Here is a 23,348-nt window from a genome sequence, read left to right as displayed (position 1 = left end):
TAAATATAGACTACTGGCCCAATGTGCTGTACAGATTAAAACAGAAAGGTAAAAGATTTTAAAAAAATAATTTAATAATCAAAATCACAATAAGTACAGAATATTGTATATATAAAACACAGTTAAAATGCATAAAGATAGTGCTAAAAAAAAAAAAAAAGTTACCATTCCACAGTGAGCCTTGTAAAATCAGATCAAAACATTGGGTCATTCCCGTTAGCATTAGATTACAGGTAATGACGAACATAACTTTGTTTTCCAACCAAGGGAAGGAAGAAAGTGACTTTTTTTTGTAAGGGCCGCCGGAAGTTGGCAGACCCGTCAGCGATCCTGTTCTGTCTCCCTGTAATGTTTGTCTGATCTTGAATGGGATTGTGCTGAAAATTGTAATTTCCCCTCGGGGATTAATAAAGTATTTCTGATTCTGATTCTGATTTCTGAAAAGACAGAGTTGAGAAGAGAAATGAAGGTAATGTTTATTGAATTTAAGAGAGAAATCATCCAAAATCATGACCGAGCTTGCCGCAAACATGTTGAAACAATTTGAGTGTAGCACTGCCCGTCTGCACCCTACTAAACCAGCCAAGAATGTTAAAATAATATCTAAACAGTGGACATGCATCCATGAAAATATGTAAAAGCTGCGGATGGTGTGTTTGGCAGAGATTCAGTTGGAAGGAGATACTTCAGAAGTCTCCTCTCCAATGCTGTACATGTTATTACATTACTTCATAAAACTACTGTAGTTAGTAGTAAATTCTATTGTATTGTCTTTATACAATATTTCTTATCTGAAAGTTTATTTTTTATTTTTTAAGAAGGCATGTTACTTGTTGAAATGGTGATGTTCTAATATAGGGCATTCATTCACTTTCTTATTTCCTTCATGAATCTAAACTTTACCGCTGCTGGTATTTTTTTCTATATTTTTATTGTAACATTTTCAGAATGTGTTTGTTCTATTTTTGGCCAAAGTAAGACAAAGAAAACAATCTGAAGTAGTCTTTATTTTTTAGTTTTAATGCCATGATTTTAATAGTCCGGCCCGCGTGTGCACATATTTTCCTCCCTGAGCTAAAATGAGTTTGACACCCCTGTTCTAGGGGGACCAAGCACCAATTAAATTGATTTCATTAGGAGAAGTTGGTTTGATGTACAAGTGTTTTGAGTTGAGAACCAATTATGTACTACTGTACTTGTTGATAGGGATTGGCAATATGGTCTAAAATCTATAATCCCAGGAACACCATGCCTCCCGTCAAGCATGGTGGTGGTAGTATTATGCTCTGGGCCTGTTTTGCTGCCAAAGGAACTGGTGCTTTACAGAGAGTAAATGGGACAATGAAAAAGGAGGATTACCTCCAAATTCTTTAGGACAACCTAAAATCATCAGCCCAGAAGTTGGGTCTTGGGCGCAGTTGGGTGTTCCAACAAGACAATGACCCCAAACACATGTCAACGCATGTGGTAAATGAATGGCTAAATCAGGCTAGAATTAAGGCTTTAGAATGGCCTTCCCAAAGTCCCGACTTAAACCCCATTGAGAACATGTGGACAATGCTGAAGAAACAAGTCCATGTCAGAAAACCAACAAATTTAGCTGAACTGCACCAATTTTGTCAAGAGAAATGGTCAAAAATTAAACCTGAAGCTTGTAGATGGCTACCAAAAGGACATGTAACCAAATATTAACATTGCTGTTTGTATACTTTTGACCCAGCAGATTTGGTCACATTTTCAGTAGACCCATAATAAATTCATAAAAGAACCAAACTTCATGAATGTTTTTTGTGACCAACAAGTATGTGCTCCAATCACTCTATCACAAACAAATAAGAGTTGTAGAAATTAATGGAAACTCAAGACAGCCATGACATTATATTCTTCACAGTGTATATAAACTTTTGACCACGACTGCACACAAACACACACACACACAAACACACTCACACAAAAAAAAAAAAGTTTTTACTTAAAATACCCTCGTTATTAAGGTGTGGCAGCTGTTATTTTGCTGTGGCGCGGTGCATCAATGAATCAATTACATGTGGGCAAAACCCTGCCTTGTACTTATATATGCAAATAAACATGTTTTGCAAGGAAGTTACACTGAAATAATTAGTGTAATGAGCCGGACATACTTGGTACAGTCGCAAGTAAAGTAATTACTTTCTGTGCTCTGCTCGCACGATTTGTTTGGTCATGTGTGAACACAGTTAAAGACCAACAGGAGCTGGCCATAGTAACACCCAACAAAAAGCTTAAAGGCCTACTGAAATGATTTTTATTTATTTAAATGGGAATAGCAGATCCATTCTAGACCAGATGGTTCGCCTGAGACCACTCCACAAAGTCAGCGATCAGTGTCCTGTACTCCAATTCCCGTCCCTCTCCGATACACCCGACCACAGCAGAGTTGTTAGAGTATTTCTGCAGGTGGCAGGACCTGGAACTATACTGGAAGTCTGAGGTGTACAGGGTGAACAGGAAAGGAGACAGGACGGTCCCCTGTGGAGCACCTACACCACTGACCACAGTATCCGACACGGAGCTCCCCAGTCGCACAAACTGGGGCCTGTCAGACAAGTAATCAGTGATCCAGGAGACAATGGATGAACTGACACCCATCCTGAGCAACTTGTCACTCATCAGAATTGGCTGAATGGTGTTAAAGGCACTGGAGAAATCAAAAAACATGATCCTCACAGTGCCCTTCCCACCATCCAGGTGAGAGTGAGCATGATGCAGCAGGTAGATAACAGCATCGTCCACTCCTACATGGGGCTGATATGCAAACTGTAGAGGATCCAGGGAAGGAGCCACCAGTGGCCTCAGCTGATCCAGCACAAGTCTCTCGAGGACCTTCATGACCTGGGACGTCAGGGCAACAGGTCTGAAGTCATTTGAGCTCGATGGGATGGGCTTCTTGGGCACCGGCACTATGCAGGATGTTTTCCATAGCACTGGTATCCGTTCTAGCTTCAACCATGTACATGTAACTACACGGTTAAAAATTCTCAGCCTGGTAAGGCTTAACTATGCTGTTGCTAACGACGTTAAGGCTAATTTAGCAACTTAGCAACCGGACCTCACAGAACTATGTACTCTCTCCTTTTTCTATTGTGGATCACGGATTTGTATTTTAAACCACCTCGGATACTATATCCTCTTGAAAATGAGAGTCAAGCACGCGAAATTGACATTTAAAGTGACTTTTATCTCCAAGACAATACATCGGTGACACACTTAGCTACTGAGCTAACGTGCTAGCGTCGTTCTCAAATGAAGATAGAAACAAAATAAATAAACCCCTGACTGGAAGGATAGACAGAAGACCAACAATAATATTAAACCATGTACATGTAACTACACGGTTAAAAATTCTCAGCCTGGTAAGGCTTAACTATGCTGTTGCTAACGACACTAAGGCTAATTTAGCAACCGGACCTCACAGAACTATGATAAAACATTAGCGCTCCACCTACGCCAGCCAGCCCTCATCTTCCCATCAACAGTCGTGCTCACCTGCATTCCAGCGATCAACGGCGCGACGAAGGACTTCATCCGTGGGTTTGGCGGCAAGCATCGGCTAGGCGTCAGGGTAAGAAGTCCTTGTTGTGTTGCTGTAAGTATTGTAATGCCCCGCAGTGGAGAAGGAGTCACACAGACGAGGATGCACTGCTCAATCGCTTTATTAACAAGCGGTAACTGGTTGTAGTTCAAAAAGTAACGCACACACATACACGAGCTGCTGTTAGCCAAAACTCACGCTCACACACACTCAAGTTCTCCGCCAACTCACTCGCGCATGCGCGTTTCCCAAACCCTTAAAGACACAGTACACTAATGCAAATATCACAGATATTACAGTATTGTACTTAGCCGCTAAGACACCGATCGATCCCACCTACAACGTTCTTCTTTGCAGTCTCCATTGTTCATTAAACAAATTGCAAAAGATTCACCAACACAGATGTCCAGAATACTGTGGAATTTTGTCGAAGAAAACAAGAGACTTTTCTTTCGGGTCCGATGGGGTCCAACCACTTCCGTTGCTTTTGTGACGTCACGCGCATAAATCATATCCAAAGGAGTTTTTTAACCGGAAGTGTGGCGGGAATTTTAAAATTGCACTTTATAAGTTAACCCGGCCGTATTGGCATGTGTTGCAATGTTAAGATTTCATCATTGATATATAAACTATCAGACTGCGTGGTTGGTAGTAGTGGGTTTCAGTAGGCCTTTAAAAATAAAATAAAATAAAAGAGTCAAATGTGTATACAGTAGTTAAATACCTGTATACAAGACTTGTGTTGTGTTGCTAATTAAAGTTCAGCCAAGTTGCCAGTAACACCCGAAAACTTTTGCCCCATGCAATGTATAACATTTTTGATACATTTCAGCTGGTTAAAATTTTAGCTGCTTGAGAAGCAGAAGTCACACATACACTAGTATGTGTGATGCAGGGTGTCCTATCCCTGCACCCTGCCCAGGTTAAATACAGGTCCACAAATCCCCACTGGTTGGCAGTTAAATTAGGCAGTGTTAACCTACGAGCTAAAAAGCCACAGGCTGTCAACTTACTGTCCAGCACAGCTGTGAAGGTGTCGAGAAAGTGAGGTTTGCACAACGCACTGTCATACGGCCGCACCACGTGACCTAAAATGCCATGGTTGTTTTGGGTGGTTCAGGTTGTAAGACAATGTGCACCGCCTAATTTGGCACTACTTTATGCATATCTTCAATTAAAACCATAACTTAATTGGCTGACAAAAATTAATGCTAGTACACAAAGTACATTTTTTTCATTTTTTACTACCGTATATTTCGGAGTATAAGCCGCTCCGGAGTATAAGTCGCACCGGCCGTAAATGCATAATAAATAATGAAAAAAACATATAAAAGTCGCACTGGAGTATAAGTCGCATTTTTGGGGGAAATTTATTTGATAAAACCCAACACTAAGAATAGACATTTGAAAGGCAATTTAAAATAAATAAAGAATAGTGAACAACAGGCTGAATAAGTGTACGTTATATGACGCATAAATAACCAACTGAGAACGTGCCTGGTATGTTAACGTGACATATTATGGTAAGAGTCATTCAAATAACTATAACATATAGAACATGCTATACGTTTACCAAACAATCTGTCACTCCTAATCGCTAAATCCCATGAAATCTTATACGTCTAGTCTCTTACGTGAATGAGTTAAATAATATGATTTGATATTTTACGGTAATGTGTTAATAATTTCACACATAAGTCGCACCCCCGGCCAAACTATGAAAAAAACTGCGACTTATAGTCCGAAAAATACGGTAATTACTGATCAGATAATCTAATTTACACCCTAAAACTAATCCACTGTAGGAAACCAGGGTTGTCCACGGGCTAGGGCTAAGACGATATCAGACATGTACTAGATATCAATGAAAAGTGCATTTGATAAAACCTTCAATATTTTTTCGTTTATGCCGGAAGGAACCGGAATTTGTGAACAAGGTTGGTTGCATGAACACTTGCTCTCTGTTAACCGAGCAGCGCAGGAAGTGACACGCTAACAGCCAATCAGATAACAGTATCAACTATCACGTTTGGTAGCGCCATCTTGTTGTCTTTCAGTTGATTCTTTGCATGGAGTGAGAAGAGAAAGTCAAAATGAGTGGTGCAGAGGGCACAGAAATTGTCGATAAAACAGGAAAAGTCACCTTTTTGGGATTGTTTTTTAAAACAGACCGTAGTCAGACCAATGTGGACCACCTTAGTCAAGCTCGCACTTTAGAGCACAGCAATAACTTCTTGGCATAACGTCGCAAAACATTTCTCTATGTTTAAATGTTTACACTATTATGTGAAATGTTTTAAAATATACGTTTAAAACATTTTTTTTAGAATTTGTGCGATTTTAGAATTTTGTTTACATTAATTGGGTGTTTTCCATGTTTGTGTTGCAATTTACTTTCTGCCTTGATAACTGAAGGGATTACAATCAGAGGAAAGTTACATTTTAAATAAAAATGTTTACATTTAATTTATTGATTTCACAGAGAAGTACGGACTCTTATGCACTGAGATCCAACGATCAGCTGTTGCTCTCTGTCCCTTTTGCTCACACTAAGCTGGGGAAAAAAGCTTTTGTCTGAAGCTGACTGAAGTTTTATATTTAAATCCTTTTGAATCCAAACTGAGAGCTTTTGAAGGAGCCTCAGTTATCTGCAACTGTTTTACTTGATGTCCATCCTGTCATTTTAATGTGTAATGTGAATGTGATTTTATGAGTACCGGTAACTTTGCTGCCTCTTGGCCAGGACTCCCTTGAAAAAGAGGTTCTTAATCTCAATGGGATTTTTTTCCTGGTTAAATATAAAAATAAAACATTCTCCAGGTCCTTATTTTCAATAGGTCATAAATCTCTAAATGCTTATCGATATCAACTTTAATGTCAACATTTAGACTTTTTCTAGTTACATTACACCTATTTGCACTAAAATTACAATTTAGTTTTGTTTAGTAATAGTACTTTTAGAATGTGCCGCGGGCCGTTAGAAATTGAACTGCGGGCCTCAAATGGCCCCTGGCCCACATTTTGGACACCCCTGTGGGACGGCGTGGAACGGTTGGGAGAGTGGCCTGGTTCGATTCCCAGCTTCTACCAACCTAGTCGCATCCGTTGTGTCCTTGCTCCTGATGGGTCGCGGTTAGCGCCTTGCATGGCAGCTCCCGCCATCAGTGTGTGAATGTGTGTGTGAATGGGTGAATGTGGAAATAGTGTCAAAGCGCTTCGAGTGCCTTGAAGGTAGAAAAGCGCTATACAAGTATAGCCCATTTATTTAAAGCTATCTGAACAAAACATCCAGCTGACTATAGTAACACCAAACAAAAAGCGGAGTAAAACTCTTAAAAAAAAATAAAAAAATAAAAATAAGAGTTAAATGTAAGCACAGAAATGTAAATACAGTAGTTAAATACCTTTATTGTGTCCTTGAGCAAGACACTTCACCCTTGCTCCTGATGGGTCGTGGTTAGCGCCTTGCATGGCAGCTCCCGCCATCAGTGTGTGAATGTGTGTGTGAATGGGTGAATGTGGAAATAGTGTCAAAGCGCTTTGAGTACCTTTAAGGTAGAAAAGCGCTATACAATGAAGTGAGGTGAATTATATTTATATAGCGCTTTTCCTCTAGTGACTCAGAGCGCTTTTACATAGTGAAACCCCATTATCTAAGTTACATTTAAACCAGTGTGGGTGGCACTGGGAGCAGGTGGGTAAAGTGTCTTGCCCAAGGACACAACGGCAGTGACTAGGATGGCGGAAGCGGGGATCGAACCTACAAGTATAGCCCATTTATTTAAAGCTATCTGAACAAAACATCCAGCTGACCATACTAACACCTAGAGATGTCCGATAATGGCTTTTTTGCCGACATCCGATATCCCGATATTGTCCAACTCTTAATTACCAATTCCAATATCAACCGATACCGATATATACAGTCGTGGAATTAACACATTATTATGCCTAATTTGTTGTGATGCCCCGCTGGATGCATTAAACAATGTAACAAGGTTTTCCAAAATAAATCAACTCAAGTTATGGAAAAAAAATGCCAACATGGCACTGCCATATTTATTTTTGAAGTCACAAAGTGCATTATTTTTTTTTAACATGCCTCAAAACAGCAGCTTGGAATTTGGGACATGCTCTCCCTGAGAGAGCGTGAGGAGGTTGAGGTGGGCGGGGTTAGGGGGGCGGGTTTGAGGTGGGGGGTTAGGGGGTAGTGGGGGTGTATATTGTACGTCCTGGAAGAGTTAGTGCTGCAAGAGGTTCTGGGTATTTGTTCTGTTGTGTTTATGTTGTGTTACGGTGTGGATGTTCTCCCGAAATGTGTTTGTCATTCTTGTTTGGTGTGGGTTCACAGTGTGGCGCATATTTTTTAACAGTGTTACAGTTAGTTTATACGGCCACCCTCAGTGTGACCTGTATGGCTGTTGACCAAGTATGCTTTGCATTCACTAGTGTGTGAAAAGCTGTAGATATTATGTGATTGGGCAGGCAGCAAAGGCAGTGCCTTTAAAGGCCTACTGAAATGATTTTTTTAAATTTAAACGGAAATAGCAGATCCATTCTATGTGTCATACTTGATCATTTCGCGATATTGCCATATTTTTGCTGAAAGGATTTAGTAGAGAAAATCGACGATAAAGTTCGCAACTTTTGCTCGCTGATAAAAAAAAGCCTTGCCTGTACCGGAAGTAGCGTGACGTCACAGGAGCTAGGATTCCTCACAATTCCCCATTGTTTACAATGGAGCGAGAGAGATTCGGACCGAGAAAGTGATGATTACCCCATTAATTTGAGCGAGGATGAAAGATTCGTAGATGAGGAACGTTACGGTGAATGACTTGAGAGGCAGCGATGGACGTATCTTTTTTCGCTCTGATCGTAACTTAGGTACAAGCTGGCTCATTGGATTCCACACTCTCTTTTTTCTATTGTAGATCACAGATTTGTATTTTAAACCACCTCGGATACTATATCCTCTTGAAAATGAGAGTCGAGAACGCGAAATGGACATTCAGTGCCTTTTACATCGGCGAAATGCTTTAGCTACGAGCTAACGTGATAGCATCTTGCTTTAACTGCATATAGAAACAAAAGAAATAAACCCCTGACTCGAAGTATAGATAGAAAATCAACAATACTATTAAACCGTGGACATGTAAATACACGGTTAATGCTTTCCAGGCTGGCGAAGGTTAACAATGCTGTGCTAAGGACGCCATTGAAGCTAACTTAGCAACCGGATTGCACAGAGCTATGCTAAAAACATTAGCTCTCCACCTACGCCAGCCAGCCCTCATTTGCTCATCAACACCCGTGCTCACCTGCGTTCCAGCGATCGGCAGAAGGACGAAAGACTTCACCCGATGCGTTTGGCGGCCCGGAGACGTAGGAAGTCAAGGTGAAGTCGGCGGCTAGCGCTCCAACAAAGTCCTCCTGGTTGTGTTGCTGTAGTCCGCTGCTAATACACTGATCCCACCTACAACTGTCTTCTTTGCAGCCTTCATTGTTCATTAAAAAAATTGCAAAAGATGTCCAGAATACTGTGGAATTATGAAATGAAAACAGAGCTTTTTGTATAGGATTCTACGGGGTACCATAACTTCCGTTACTCGGACTTCGCCACGCGCATACGTCATCATACCGCGATGTTTCAGCCGGATATTTCCCGGGAATTTTAAAATGTCACTTTATAAGTTAACCCGGCCGTATTGGCATGTGTTGCAATGTTAAGATTTCATCATTGATATATAAACTATCAGACTGCGTGGTCGGTAGTAGTGGCTTTCAGTAGGCCTTTAAGGTTTATTGGTGCTCTGTACTTCTCCCTACGTCCGTGTACCACTACGTACAGCAGCTTTTTAAAAAGTTATAAATTTTACTTTTTGAAACCATCCATCCATCCATCCATTTTCTACCGCTTATTCCCTTCGGGGTCGCGGGGGGCGCTGGAGCCTATCTCAGCTACAACCGATACCGATAATTTGCGATATCACATTTTAAAGCATTTATTGGCCGATAATATCGGCAGTCCGATATTATCGGGCATCTCTACTAACACCCAACAAAAAGCAGAGTAAAAATCTTAAAAAAAACAAAAAACAAAGAAAAGAAAAGGGTTAAATGTAAGCCCAGAAATGTAAATACAGTAGTTAAATACTAGGGCTGTGAATCTTTGGGTGTCCCACGATTCGATACAATATCTATTCTTGGGGTGACGATTCGATTCAAAATCGATTTTTTTTTTTTTCCAATTCAACACGATTCTCGATTCTAAAACGATTTTTTTCCGATTCAAAAGGATTCTCTATTCATTCAATACTAGGATTTCAGCAGGATCTACCCCAGTCTGCTGACATGCAAGCAGAGTAGTAGATTTTTGTAAAAAGCTTTTATAATTGTAAAGGACAATGTTTTATCAACTGATTACAATAATGTAAATTTGTTTTAACTATTAAATGAACCAAAAATATGACTTATTTTATCTTTGTGAAAATATTGGACACAGTGTGTTGTCAAGCTTATGAGATGCGATGCAAGTGTAAGCCACTGTGACACTATTGTTCTTTTTTTTATTTTTTATAAATGTCTAATGATAATGTCAATGAGGGATTTTTAATCACTGCTATGTTGAAATTCTAACTAATATTGATACTGTTGTTGATGATATTCATTTTTGTTTCACTACTTTTGGTTTGTTCTGTGTCGTGTTTGTGTCTCCTCTCAATTGCTCTGTTTATTGCAGTTCTGAGTGTTGCTGGGTCGGGTTTGGTTTTGGAATTGGATTGCATTGCTATGGTATTGCTGTGAATTGTTTTGTTAGATTGATTAATTCAAAAAAAATTTAAAAAATAAAATAATATTTTTTAAATAAATAAAAAAAAAAGTAGATTTTTTAAAAAGGAGAATAGATTCTGAATCGCACATCGTGAGAATCGGGATTCGAAATCGAATCGATTTTTTCCCACACCCCTATTAAATACCTTTATACAAGACTTGTGTTGTGTTGCTAATTAAAGTTCAGCCAAGTTGCCATTAACACCCGAAAACGTATGTGTATAAACATATATGTGTATGTATATATACATGTATTTATGTATATGTGACTACGTTTGGTCAGCTTATAATAATAATAGGTTAAAACGCATATTAGTAGAATATCTTATAGTACATTTGTGTTATAATACATAGATTGGCAACACTAAATCGGCCCTATAGTGTGTGAATGTGAGCGTGAATGTTGTCTGTCTATCTGTGTTGGCCCTGCGATGAGTGGCGACTTGTCCAGGGTGTACCCCGCCTTCCGCCCGATTGCAGCTGAGATAGGCTTCAGCACCACCCGCGACCCCGGAAGGGACAAGCGGTAGAAAATGGATGGATGGATTATTGCAATAAGCAGAGGCAATGGAAAGCGAGCCAAAAATGGCCGCCGTGCCGTACTTTGGACACCTTTGCTGCAAAGTGAACGAGCTCCATATGTTGCGAGTTAAAGGGCGACTTGACTCACCTATCAGACAGAACACTTTCAGCGTCGAACCGGGTGGCGAAGTCCATGTCGGTGTTGGCAGCAGGTCCCAGAGACGCCTGGAAAACCTCCCGGAACCTGCAGGAGAACCTGCTGTAGTCAATGCATCCCTCCTCGTCCGCCTCGAACTTCCCGAACAGAGTCTGGACCTCGGCTTCTGGGACGTTGAGCTCCTCGCAAACCACCGCGAAGTCCTCGAACTCGATTTTACCCGACTGGTTTACGTCACAGGCGGAGAAGAGCTTTTGTAGGTTGGCCGCCTCCATTTTCTACAAACTTCAACCATTTAAAAACTCCAAGTGGACGAGCTCATTTTACTCAAGTTTATCACATCCTCGAGTGTCCCAAATATTCAGGCTGCCTCATCTGATTGGCCCGATAAACCCCGAGGAGGCGGGGCTTAGCCGTTCCGCCTCCTGCTGCGAGTACCCTGCCAATATTCTGACGTCATAAGCGTGCGTGCGCATCTCCGACCTATTTACCTTCAAGGTGTGTGTGACGGCAGGCAATTGTCTTCTGGAGCTTTTCCAATTTCTTTGTTCATTGACACTTTATACAACTAATAATTAAAGAACAAGTCGTATTTGATTCTTTGATCTTTATTTTTTGGTAAAAGTCGTGCCTTTTTTGTCCAGCATGATACAACAAAACGTATTGTAACGACCTGCTAAAGTTGATGTTGTGTTCTTGAGTGAGTGTTATTCAGAATTCCCATTGTTGTGAACGTAGCACGCCTGTGAGGTGATTGGCGATGAAGGAGGAAGAACGAGATTAGTTGAGCTGTGTTAGTATAGGTTGCTCAATAAAAGTTTAAAAAGAGCGTCAGACTTGGCGTGCACTTCTTCTGGACGCTACAGTATGATAAACTTCAGTACAAACAATATAGAGCAGTGATATCACTCCCTTTAGGAAACAGTACAAAATGGTGTTTACAGGCTAAAGAAGAACTGAGAACCACATTGTTTGATTGGACTTATCCTAAATTCATTATTTATTATCTTAATATTTACCAGGGTATTTTTTTGCCTTTAATTTGAGCCATTTATGTATTTACTTCACACTCAGGTTAAAGATTAAAGATTAAGATTAAAGATACCAATGATTGTCACACACACACTAGATGTGGTGAAATTTGTCCTCTGCATTTGACCAATCCCCTTGGGGAGCAGTGGGCAGCAGCGGCGCCGCGCCCGGGAATCATTTTGGTGACTTAACCCCCAACTCCAACCCGTGTTGCTGAGTGCCAAGCAGGGAGGTTATGGGTCCCATTTTTATAGTCTTTGGTATGACTCGGCTGGGATTTGAACTCCAACCTACCGATTGACCCATATTACAGGAAAAACAACAACGTAACAATCACAACAATACAGAAAATAAAAGCAATAAAACAATATTATCAGTTTTATTCATAATACATTCTGTTTTTATCTATTTATAATATGTATCTGTCAGGTTTTTACTCCTGCTTTTGTATTTTTTTATTATTATTACTGTGTTTCTGTCAATTTGTATACATTTTTTTATTTTATTGCGACAAATATTATTTATGTATTTAATATGTGTTTGCTTACTATAGGTATATTGTTCATTTATTTGTTCACTGTTCTGTTACAGAGAACAAGGGAATAGTATAACAATGCTATTGTATGAAAAGGGGCAGGATTAAATAAGGTCAGCTTCTTCCTACTCCTTTTCGGACGTGCTGTAATGAAACAACTGGAAATGTGTGATGAATTACATTGTATCGTATGCATGTTCCAAATAAACTGAAACTGAACTGAACTTAAATGTATTCATTATTTGTATTATGATGTGTATAATTATTATATAGCTAATTATATTATAATGATTATATGATAATATAGGAAAATTATTACCACATTTATTAGGTATACTAAGTGTTCACAAAAAAAAAAACTATCACTAATCTTATTCATCCCAATTCCTTTTGTAACATATGTTTTTAGGCCATCTTTACGCAACCAAAAGGAGCTTGTCTTACCTGTAACCTGTTTTGAAAAAGTTGCATTATAATTATTATACCGAATGATGCTTTGAAAGAATTGATTGGAATCAAGAATTGTGTTGACTTTGAGAATCGATTCTGAATTTAACCGAATCGTCACTCCAGGAATCGGAATCGGATCGAAGATTCCCACCTACAATCTTAACCTTAAACCCTGTTTCTTAACCATTGTTGGACCACCAAAAATATCTGTTTCTCAGGGCCACAGCAGTACTTAGTTGTAATACACTTTTACACCACTTGTGGCAGTAATAACCATATCAAACAAACAGAAGAAGTCTGGAGCTAAAGTCATAGAAAAGGTCCGTAATCGCAAAAAATATGTCTAAAGGCTGTATTTTCATTTGCACTTTAATTTTATTGACAGTTTAGTTAGGAGACATATATATAAATATTATTATTATTCATGATTAATTTAGTTAGAATGAAGTTCATTATTTACAGCACTACGTAATTGTATGTAAAAGTATTTTTCATTAGTTTTTATGAGTGCCTTCTATTGCAGAATACTTGGTTAGTGTTTAATTTTGTAATCAGCCTGACCTAAGCCTTATTAATAATATTTGTGATTAACATATAGTTTCATATCATTTGACAAGGTTTATCCCGTTAAACTGTAAGTAGGTTAGATAGAATTATTGAATACGATTAAAATCAAGAGTAAGATGACTAATTCAGTGTTAATATTTGAGAACCCCTGCATTAAACAAGTGTCTGTAATTAATATGTGGAATACTTTAAATACAATTTAATGCAATACAAAAATAATAGATAGTATGTATTTCCTGTACTTTATTTGTCTTGGTTATGGACTCACATGTTAGCATTATTATTGTGCTTTTATTGGAGTTATGCTTTGCCACAAACTAAAACAACAAAGTAGTTATTCGAAAATAAAGAGTCATTTTAGTAAAATGTATTTGATTTTTATTTGGGAAAAAAAATAAAATAAAGTGCCTTTTTTTATATGCAATACAAAAAAAATGAGGAAAAAAATGATGTATGATACAAAAAATACATTTTCTTTTGTACACAGGCAGCTGAATTTACAAAACAATTGTACATAAAGACCTTTTTTTTTAATAGTTACAATACGTGTCACATTTTAAAGAACTGACAATAGTGGTTCAATTTCTTCACAGAGCAATTATAACTTGTTGGACCAGCTTGTTTCACTATACTCGCTCTGCCTCTTCCGGGGTTTATTCTTACGGAAGTGGCCTTTCCGACGCCATGAAAGCCACCACAGCTGCCTTTTTCTCGGATATAACAGTCAAAGCAGGACATAGTCTGTGCGATTGATTAGAGCCACACAGCACAGTGCAGAGAAATGAATACTTTGCTTATTTGTGTTTGACATAAATAAAACCACCCAGTGGTTTCAACAAAGATTTGAGTCCCTAATGGAGCTTGAAGCCACGAAAACAAAGAAAACACGATGGTGACGATATTAAACCACATTTACTTGTTCTTTCTGAGTTACCTGGTTAGTTTTATGGTACCAAGAGGCACATCTTGATTTTATTCTTACAAGGCATAATGCAGATTTGTGCCTTGCAAAAAAAAACACCATAAGGTTTCTTAATTTCTTGTGCAGAAATCTCTGTGTTCTTTTTGAATTAAAAAAAAATGGCAATATGAAGAAAATGCTGCTTAGTTGATGACTGATTTGGAGAAAGATGCCGTATTTTTCGGACTATTAACCGCTACTTTAGCCCTAAGCTTTATTGGACCCCTGAGGTGCGACTAATCTATGAATTTCTCTTCGCTAAAGGATACATTATGGAATGGAATTTAAAATAAATCAAACAAAGTACTAAAACGATCCACTTTACGAAACTGTTCAAACTCAAAGTGTTTGCAAAGTACAAGGAAGAAGAATCCTGATAAACATTTTGAGCTTCAATATAAAAGGAGAAATTCATATTCATCTCATAAAAGATGAATAAAGACATCAATGACTTTTAAACGTTTTACTACGGAGCCCCTAAAGGGACATGGGGGAATTTTTTTTTTTTATAATTGTATTTTTAAAAAAAATTTTTTTTAGACATGTATCTCGTGCGCACGAGAAACTATCTCGTGCGCAGCAGAAACTTTCTATAAAGTTATAAAAAAAAAATTATAATAATTTTATAATTTATTTTTAATTTTTTAGACATATATGTCTAAAAAAAAATAAATAAAAAAAATAAATAAATTAGGAATTAAACATTTAAAAAAAAAACTTTATAAAAAGTTTCTCGTTCGCACGAGATACATGTCTAAAAAAAAAAAAAAATTTAATTATAAATTTTTTTTTTTCCCCCATGTCCCTTTAGGGGCTCAGTATTTTACTGCCGTGTTACAGGAAACAATTAAGGTATGTCTAATATTTACAAAACCTTTCTATGCAATTATCTCATTTCACAAAGTACTGTATATATCTCCAGCTAATAGTCCGATGAAGCTAATATATGAAAACATCTGTTTTTCTTCTAAAATTTAGTGGGTGCGGCTTATAGTCCGTAAAATACGGTGACTAATCAAATGCATGACCTTTATGTGTACAATAATAGAAGTTATTGCTTTAATGGGTTGAAGACAATATAATTAAAAATGATGTTTCCACTCATAAAAACATTCAGACCAGATGATGGATAAAAAAACAAAACATGTATTATTTCCCTTTCTGAACACACATTTGGCCACGTCATTTTTAATATCCAAACCAAGAACTGCTGCGACGGAAACGTTAAGTGATACAATAATTGACGTTTTGGTTTGCAGTGCCAGGTTTGATCTTAAAGTGATAGCTCTAGTCTTTGTGCTTACTTGTTGTCGGGTTCATCTCTTACCTTCCTACGGTGTGCTTTTGCATAGACAGCCCACGTTAATACCTGAAACAGGTTTGTGTTCCCCTTGAATCGCATATTTGGTCGAAGAAAAGAAACTGTAATAATAAGTCAGGCTTCATACAGTGATGATGATTGGTGTCTTTATGTTAATCCTGCTTTTTGAAATACAGGGTACTACCTCAACTTAAGAGTGTTTTGAGAGAAGCCCTGTCTCCCGGCTAATGTGGGCTACAACGGCAGGCATTTATCCATGAGAATATGAAGAAGCTGCTGATGGTATGTTTGACGAAGAAGCAGCTCGAAGGAGATACCATAGAAGTTCACTCTCCGAGGTAAATGCTGTACATTGTTATTACATTACTTCAAAAAAAACTACTGTAGTCGTTAGCAGTACATTCTAATGTATTGTTTTCACACAATATTTATTCTCGACATGTTTGTTTTTCCTTTTAAAAGGCATGTTACATGTAAAAACTGTGCTGTTTTGTAGGGCCCGAGCACAAATTAAATGAATGAAATGAATGAATTTGAAATGCAGGACGTTGATTTAAGATACAAATGTTGGGAGTTAAGAGCGCAGTCTAGTGGGTAGCCTAGGACGGAGTTGGCTCTCTTGGTTGCTTTGTTGAGTGTGTTCCTGTCCCAGCAGACGATGGCGTGTGGGTGTTGAAATGGTGTTTTTGTTTTGTTTTGTTGTTCGTCTATGCATGGTGCTATCGTATATGCACAATGTGTTACAGAATGTTTTGCTTTTTTTTCGTGTGTGTGTTTTACTTTTGTAGCTGTGTGTATAGATAGCTCCGATGAAGTGGCAGCTGGTTGCATCAGATCTGTGATCTTTGTCCTTTTCCGTGTCCCTCTTGTTTTCATGTATTGTACACCTTATTTGTTAGGGACTTGTAGTATTTGCACTGCAATCGTCATATTGAATAGCTGTACTCTGTCACGTATTGTTAAACTGTGCTCAATGTTTCCTGTTTATTCCTCTTACACTGTTGGTATAAATTGTTGTAACAATGTATTGATATTTTTTTTTACGTGTGGTAACGCCACCGTGATATAGCATTTGTATAATAATCCTTATACAAAGTAACAGTGATTCTCAATGTGTTCATCGCCGAATGGGGAACTGGGTTGGATTCAAAATGTTATGTTCTTCCCACTTCCTACCAGGCAGAACTTTATTGTCATGATTACATACTGTATATTCATGTTTGCACTATATGACGTAATATTATTATGTGTCATCCATCTTGTACTTTACGGTGTAATTGCCTGAAGTAAATGGAAAAAAAGGAAGAGAAGAAAGAAAGTACTTTTTACTGTTGTGCTTCCTGTTGCTATATGGTTAAATCAGGGGTGTCAAACGTACGGCCCGAGGGCCAGATCAGGCCCGCGAATAGGTTTTATCCGGCCCGGGGGATGAGTTTGCTAAGTATAAATATTAACCTGAAATTTTTGTATGAAAGAAACAGCTGTTCTTAATGTGTCCACTGGATGTCGCAATAGCAATTATTTGTATCTTTGTAGATGATGCTACATATGTACAAAATAAACCACACGATGTTAGTACATAAGTCGAGGAAAATGATCACACTACATAAATAACATCCTGTAATTTGATTTTGATATGTTTTTTTAATCTTGATAGATTGAAAATGAACACCAATGAGTTGACTGGTGAACATTATCTCATAATTTATTCAGAAAATATAAATTTGAATACTATTAACTGCAACATGTAAGTGTAAAAAAAACCCAACAACTTTATAATGTGTACAATTTTAGAATGTGCTCGTTCTATTTTTAAACAAAGAAAACAATCTGCAGTTGTCTTTATTTCTAAGTTATCGTGCCGTGATTTTACCAGTCCGGCCCACTTGGGAGTGTATTTCTCTCCACGTGGCCCCGATCTAAAATGAGTTTGACACCCCTGGGTTAAATGATGTGCTTTGTGTTGACCTTGCTACAGTACAGTAGATAGTGCATAGCCTCAGTGATTGCTAGGCTCCTATTGGCTGGTTTAAATACCTCTCTTCAAAGTGATAAGGACGGACTGAGAGGCCGCGCTATAAAAGTCTAAGAGAGCTCCTAAATCCAGAATTGGGGAACTTAAGGAATAGTGACTAATTTTTCCACAAAACTGATTTTTTAAAAATAGAGTCAGATGAATACGGAACACATGATTAGTGGGGTTGATTTCTTTGTAGAAACGCATGGCAGGTATGACCAAGTGCTCTCACGGGCAGTACAGTAGTATGGCTCATGGGCCGCATCATGTGTGGAAAAACTTGGCCATGGCGGGAGTCTTTGCAAGCACGACTTACATTCTGTTGTATCGTGAAAGCACCAAAATGTCTGAAGGCGATCAGTGCGCTTTGAAAGCATCGAAAGAAATGTCCATGAACCACGGGAACAGCACGAGTGAGGACAAAGTGCAAACGTCATGTGATGAAATGTCCCCCCAACCCCCACTCTCCTTTTTTCCATTGAGTACTTCAGCAGGCGCTCGCTCGCTTGTGTTCATTCACTCCAAGTAGTCCCGAGCAGTCTTTACACCACCGAGTCTTTTATCTCCGATCCCAGTCTGACCCGAGGCCGTGGGCTGGTGGACGAGATCTCCACTCGGCTATCCTGCAAGTCCTGAGGCCTCTTCTCCGCCTCGGAGAAGCTCTTGCCGTTGTCAGGCGACGGGCACTCGTGCGACGGCGTGCCGCAGATGTAGTTGTCGTGGAGTGTCTGGTAGCCCTTGTGGTCCGTCACGGTGGCGGCCGCCGCGTTGCCGTTGAGCGGCAAGTTCTCCACGGGCTTCGCCGCCGTCCTGGGCTTCTTCTGCTGCATGTTGGGGCACTCGCCTTCCTTGAGCATGGACTTCATGTGGTCGCGGTGCCGGTAGACCACGAACAGGGAGAAGACCAGCAGGGAGAAGGCCAAGAGGGCACAGACCACGATGAGCTCGTTCCAGTAGGTCTTGGCGTTGATCTGCGGGGAGCGAGCCTCACCGGGCAGGATGACGAACTCTTCCTGCGGCGCGGCCGGCGCCCGCGTGCGGCCCGTCTGGGTGCTGTTCTCGCGCTTGGCCTCGCCCCTCACGCAGTAGTTGGCCAGCAGCTGTCGGAAGCCTTCCTCCACGGACCAGCACTCGTAGGTCTCTCGTCGGTCGGCCTGGGCCACCACCACCAGACCCCCGTCCGGACTCGGGTAGTGAAAGTGACCCGAGCTCTCGCTGAACACCCACGCCCTCTCCGCCAGATTGGAACGCAGCTCGCAAGGCAACACTTGGAAGGTGTTGGCGGGAATAGTGATCAACTGGCATGTCGACGTTCCTGTGGGGACATGAAGATGAATCACGCTGCATGTCACCATGCTCACTTTTGATTGACGCTGTCAAATAAATATCCATATAACACTATGTTTAATGTTTAATATGATTGTTGCGGTTGGAAGCTGTTTCATTTAGTTGAGCGACAGTTAATAAACAACTTTTTTTTTTTAGCAAACTGGGATGTATCATCTTTAGGGACCCATAGCATTTTTATACCAACTCCATGCTTCTCAAGACTGATACAGATAAATTATTTATAGTTATTCTACTCTCTATTTTATGCTGCTGCTGTCACATATACTGTAATATTGTACATGGTAATTGTTATATATTGTATATATGTTATAGACCAGTGGTCCCCAACCTTTTTGTACTTGCGGACCGGTCAACGCTTGAAAATGTGTCCCACGGACCGGTGGGACACATTTTTTTGTTTAGTTTTTTTTTGTCATAAAGAAATACAATCATGTGTGCTTACGGACTGTATCCCTGCAGACTGTATTGATTTATATTGATATATAATGTATATATTGTGTTTTTATGTTGATTTAATTAAAAATAAAAAAATAAATACATTTTGTTTTGTTTTTTTGTCATAAAGAAATACAATCATGTGTGCTTACGGACTGTATCCCTGCAGACTGTATTGATTTATATTGACATATAATGTATATATTGTGTTTTTTATGTTGATTTAATTTAAAAAAAAAAAAAAAAAATTTTTTTATTTTTTTTATTTAATTTTTTTTTAATTTCTTGTGCGGCCGTGGCCCGGTACCAATCGGTCCAAGGTTGGGGACCACTGTTATAGGCCAGGGGTTGGGAACCTTTTTGGCTGAGAGAGCCATGAAAGCCAAATATTTAAAAATGTATTTCCGTGAGAGCCATATAATATTTTTTAACACTGAATACACTAAATGCGTGCATTTTTAAGTAAGACCAACATTTTTAGAGTATAATAAGTCTCTTATTCTTTTTAATAACATTGGTATTCTAAAGTTAACCAATAATAAATAAAATACTTCTTACCATTAATTCGACTTCTTGAACAGGTGCAATAGAAAACGGATGGATGGATTAAAATGCATGAGAATGTTTTATAATTTCAACGTTATTTTTAACACTGTGATTACCAGCGGAATTATTCACTACTTATCGTGTTAAGCAATGTCAGCTAAGATTTATCTGAGAGCCAGATGCAGTCATCAAAAGAGCCACATCTGGCTCTAGAGCCATAGGTTCCCTACCCCTGTTATAGACATAATATAATATATCTGTATATATAATATACTGTACACATATTATGTATATATTCGCATATATTCGTATATATGTTATATTTTAAATCGCTATATTTAGTCTATTTATACCTGCATTGTCCTTTCCATCCTTACACTTTCCATCATTGTAACTGAGCTACTGTGTTGAACAATTTCACTTGTGGATCATTAAAGTTTGTTTAAGTCTAAGTCTAAGTCTTTTTTGTAATGTAGATTCAACCGTAGCTCCTCCTCAACTGGAGGTAAGAAAGAATCAAACGAAGGGGGCTTTGACAAAATCTAGTGTCTTCACTGTAAATACAAATAAAAAAACAAAAACTGGGAGTTCATCCATCCATCCATTTTCTATTGCTTATTCCCTTCGGGATCGCGGGGGGCGCTGGAGCAGTTCAGTGGCCAGAATTTTACTGTAGAATGCACTAGTAGTTTTTGCACCAAATTACTGTACATTTAAAAACGGTACCAGCTTTTACGGTAAAAATGCAGTGACTGAGCGACCAGTTTCTACTGTAAAATCGATGGTTGTTGTTTGTACAGTGCATTACCGTAAAATACGTTTTTTTAAAACTGTAAACTCCAAGTAATTTTTTTATAGTACATTACTGTTAATAGAAAAGTTGGTACCATTGTTAGTTTTATAGTAAAATTCTGGCAACTGACTTGCTAGTTTTCTTTACCGTAAAATCTGCAGTTGTTTTTACAGAGCATTACTGTAAATCACAAAACAGTAATACATTTTATTTTTACAGTAACATTTTAGCAAGTTTTTAAACACAAAATCTAAGGTCATTGATTTTACAGTGCATTACCGTACAGTTAATTACATGTTTTATTGTGAAATCTGCGGCCGTTGTTTTTTCAGTGCTTTGCTATAAATTGAAAAACTGTACCATTGTTATTTTTACGGTAGAATTCTCGCGACAGACCTGCCAGTTTCTTACTGCAAAATCTAAGGTCATTGTTTTTACAGTGCATGACTCTATATGAAGTTGATTTTTTTTTAACGTTAAATGTACTGTCTTTTTTATAGTGCATTACTGCAAATTGAAAAACGATAGACCCGATATTTTTATAGTGAAATTCTGGCAACTAACCTGCTGGTTTTTACTGTAAAATCTGCAGTCCCTTTTTCTAACAAACATTACTATAAATCAAATAACGGTACCACTGTTATTTTCACAGCAAACTTTTGGCGATTGACCAGCCAGTCAGCCATAAATCTAAGGTCATTGTTTATGCAATGTATTACTGTAAATGAAGTTGTTGTTTTTTACCGTAAAATCTACAGTCATTCTCACAATGCATTACTGTAAATCCAACAACCGGTACCAATGTTATTTTTATTGTCAAATCTTTCAGTTGACCAGCCAGTTTTTAGCCATAAAATCTAAGGTAACGTTTTTTTTCACAGTGCATTACTGTAAATGAAGTTGATTTTTTTTTACCGTAAAATATGCAGTCATTGTTTTAGCGCATTACTGTAAATTTAAAAACCAAACCATTGTTATGCTTACGGTAGAATTCTAGTGACTAACCTGACAGGTTTTTTTTACCATAAAATCTAAGATTAAACAAGTTGAAAAACTTATTCGGGTGTTACCATTTAGTGGTCAATTGTACGGAATATGTACTTCACTGTGCAACCTACTAATAAAAGTCTCAATCAATCAATCATTGTTTTTACAGTGCACTACTGTAAATTAAGTTTTTTTTAAATCGTTAGATCTACAGTCGTTTTACAGTGAATTTCTGTAAAGAGAACAAGAAAAATGTTTGCAACTGACCTGCCAGTTTTTTACCACAAAATCTAAGATCATTGTTTTTACAGTGCACTGCTGTAAATTAAGTTGGTTTTTTTTATTGTAAAATCTACAGTCATTTTTACAGTGCACTACTGTAAAGAAAAAAAACAGCACCACTGTTATTTTTACAGCAAACATTTTGGCAACTAACCTTTCAGTGTCTTTTTCACCATCAAATCAAAGATCATTGTTTCTACAGTGCATCATCGTGAATAAATAGTTTTTACATAAAATCTGCAGTCGTTTTTTCAGTGCGTTACTTTAAATGAAAAACATTTTCCGTTGTTATTTTTACGGCATAATTCCTTACTGTAAATATTTTAATTTTTTTACCGTAAGATCTAAGGTTGTTGTTTGTATTGTGCCTTACTGTAAGCGGAAAAAGTGCCACTGATATTTTTACGGTAAAATTCTGTCAACTGACCTGCTAGATTTTATCGTAAAATCTACAATCGCAGTTTTAACACAGTATTCCTGTAAATTAAGTTGAACTGTTTTTAAATTTGCCTGTCTTGTTTTTTTCAAATCTTTGCTATTGTTTGTACATTACTGTAAATTGAAAAACGGTGCGGGCCCACTGTTATTTTAAGGGTACAATTCTGCGACTAAACTGCCAGTTTTTTACTGTAAATTTTTTTTTTTTTTAAGGTGTCCAACAATGGTAAAGGGCTTGTCATTCAGCACTATTGTTTCCGTATTGATATTACAGATGGCTTTAGCTCTCTAACAAACACTTAGCACTTTTCAAACGCAGCTGCAATATGAAACAAGTCCTGGGCATTTCTTTGTGGCCGACTCTGGGCTAGCTTCTTTAGCAGCAGGCGTCTTATTAGGCTTTCAAAACAACTGTCGTAGCGATGCTGGTGGCTGATGCGGTTGATGTGTTGAAACTCAAAGTTTTTTTCCCTCTCCTCATGGAATGTTAATAGAACATTTTGTCACGAACCCGCACGGTTGCACTAGCAGTGCCACCGAGATGGAACACAGG

At 38.3% G+C, this 23,348-nt stretch overlaps 2 protein-coding genes across 4 annotated transcripts in view; both read right to left on the bottom strand.

The window, feature by feature from the left end:
- rasef2 (RAS and EF-hand domain containing 2) overlaps positions 1–11,452 on the bottom strand; it is a 45,774-nt gene extending 34,322 nt beyond the window's left edge. Inside the window, exon 1 of the mRNA XM_062042555.1 lies at positions 11,073–11,452. Within this exon, the coding sequence (XP_061898539.1) occupies positions 11,073–11,356 (284 nt within the window). The 5' untranslated portion in view covers positions 11,357–11,452. The remainder of the gene's footprint in view (positions 1–11,072) is intronic.
- A 3,966-nt stretch (positions 11,453–15,418) lies between these two features.
- Positions 15,419–23,348, bottom strand: part of sema4ba (sema domain, immunoglobulin domain (Ig), transmembrane domain (TM) and short cytoplasmic domain, (semaphorin) 4Ba) — a 179,321-nt gene continuing 171,391 nt past the window's right edge. For all 3 annotated transcript variants that reach the window (XM_062042553.1, XM_062042552.1, XM_062042554.1), the window contains one exon: positions 15,419–19,279. In XM_062042553.1, the coding sequence (XP_061898537.1) occupies positions 18,507–19,279 (773 nt within the window). In that variant the 3' untranslated portion in view covers positions 15,419–18,506. The remainder of the gene's footprint in view (positions 19,280–23,348) is intronic.

The sequence above is a fragment of the Entelurus aequoreus genome, linkage group LG03, assembly GCF_033978785.1.
Source record: "Entelurus aequoreus isolate RoL-2023_Sb linkage group LG03, RoL_Eaeq_v1.1, whole genome shotgun sequence".
Lineage (NCBI taxonomy): Eukaryota > Metazoa > Chordata > Actinopteri > Syngnathiformes > Syngnathidae > Entelurus > Entelurus aequoreus.
Note: the sequence above shows the minus strand (reverse complement) of the source record. Positions and strands in the feature narration are given on the sequence as shown.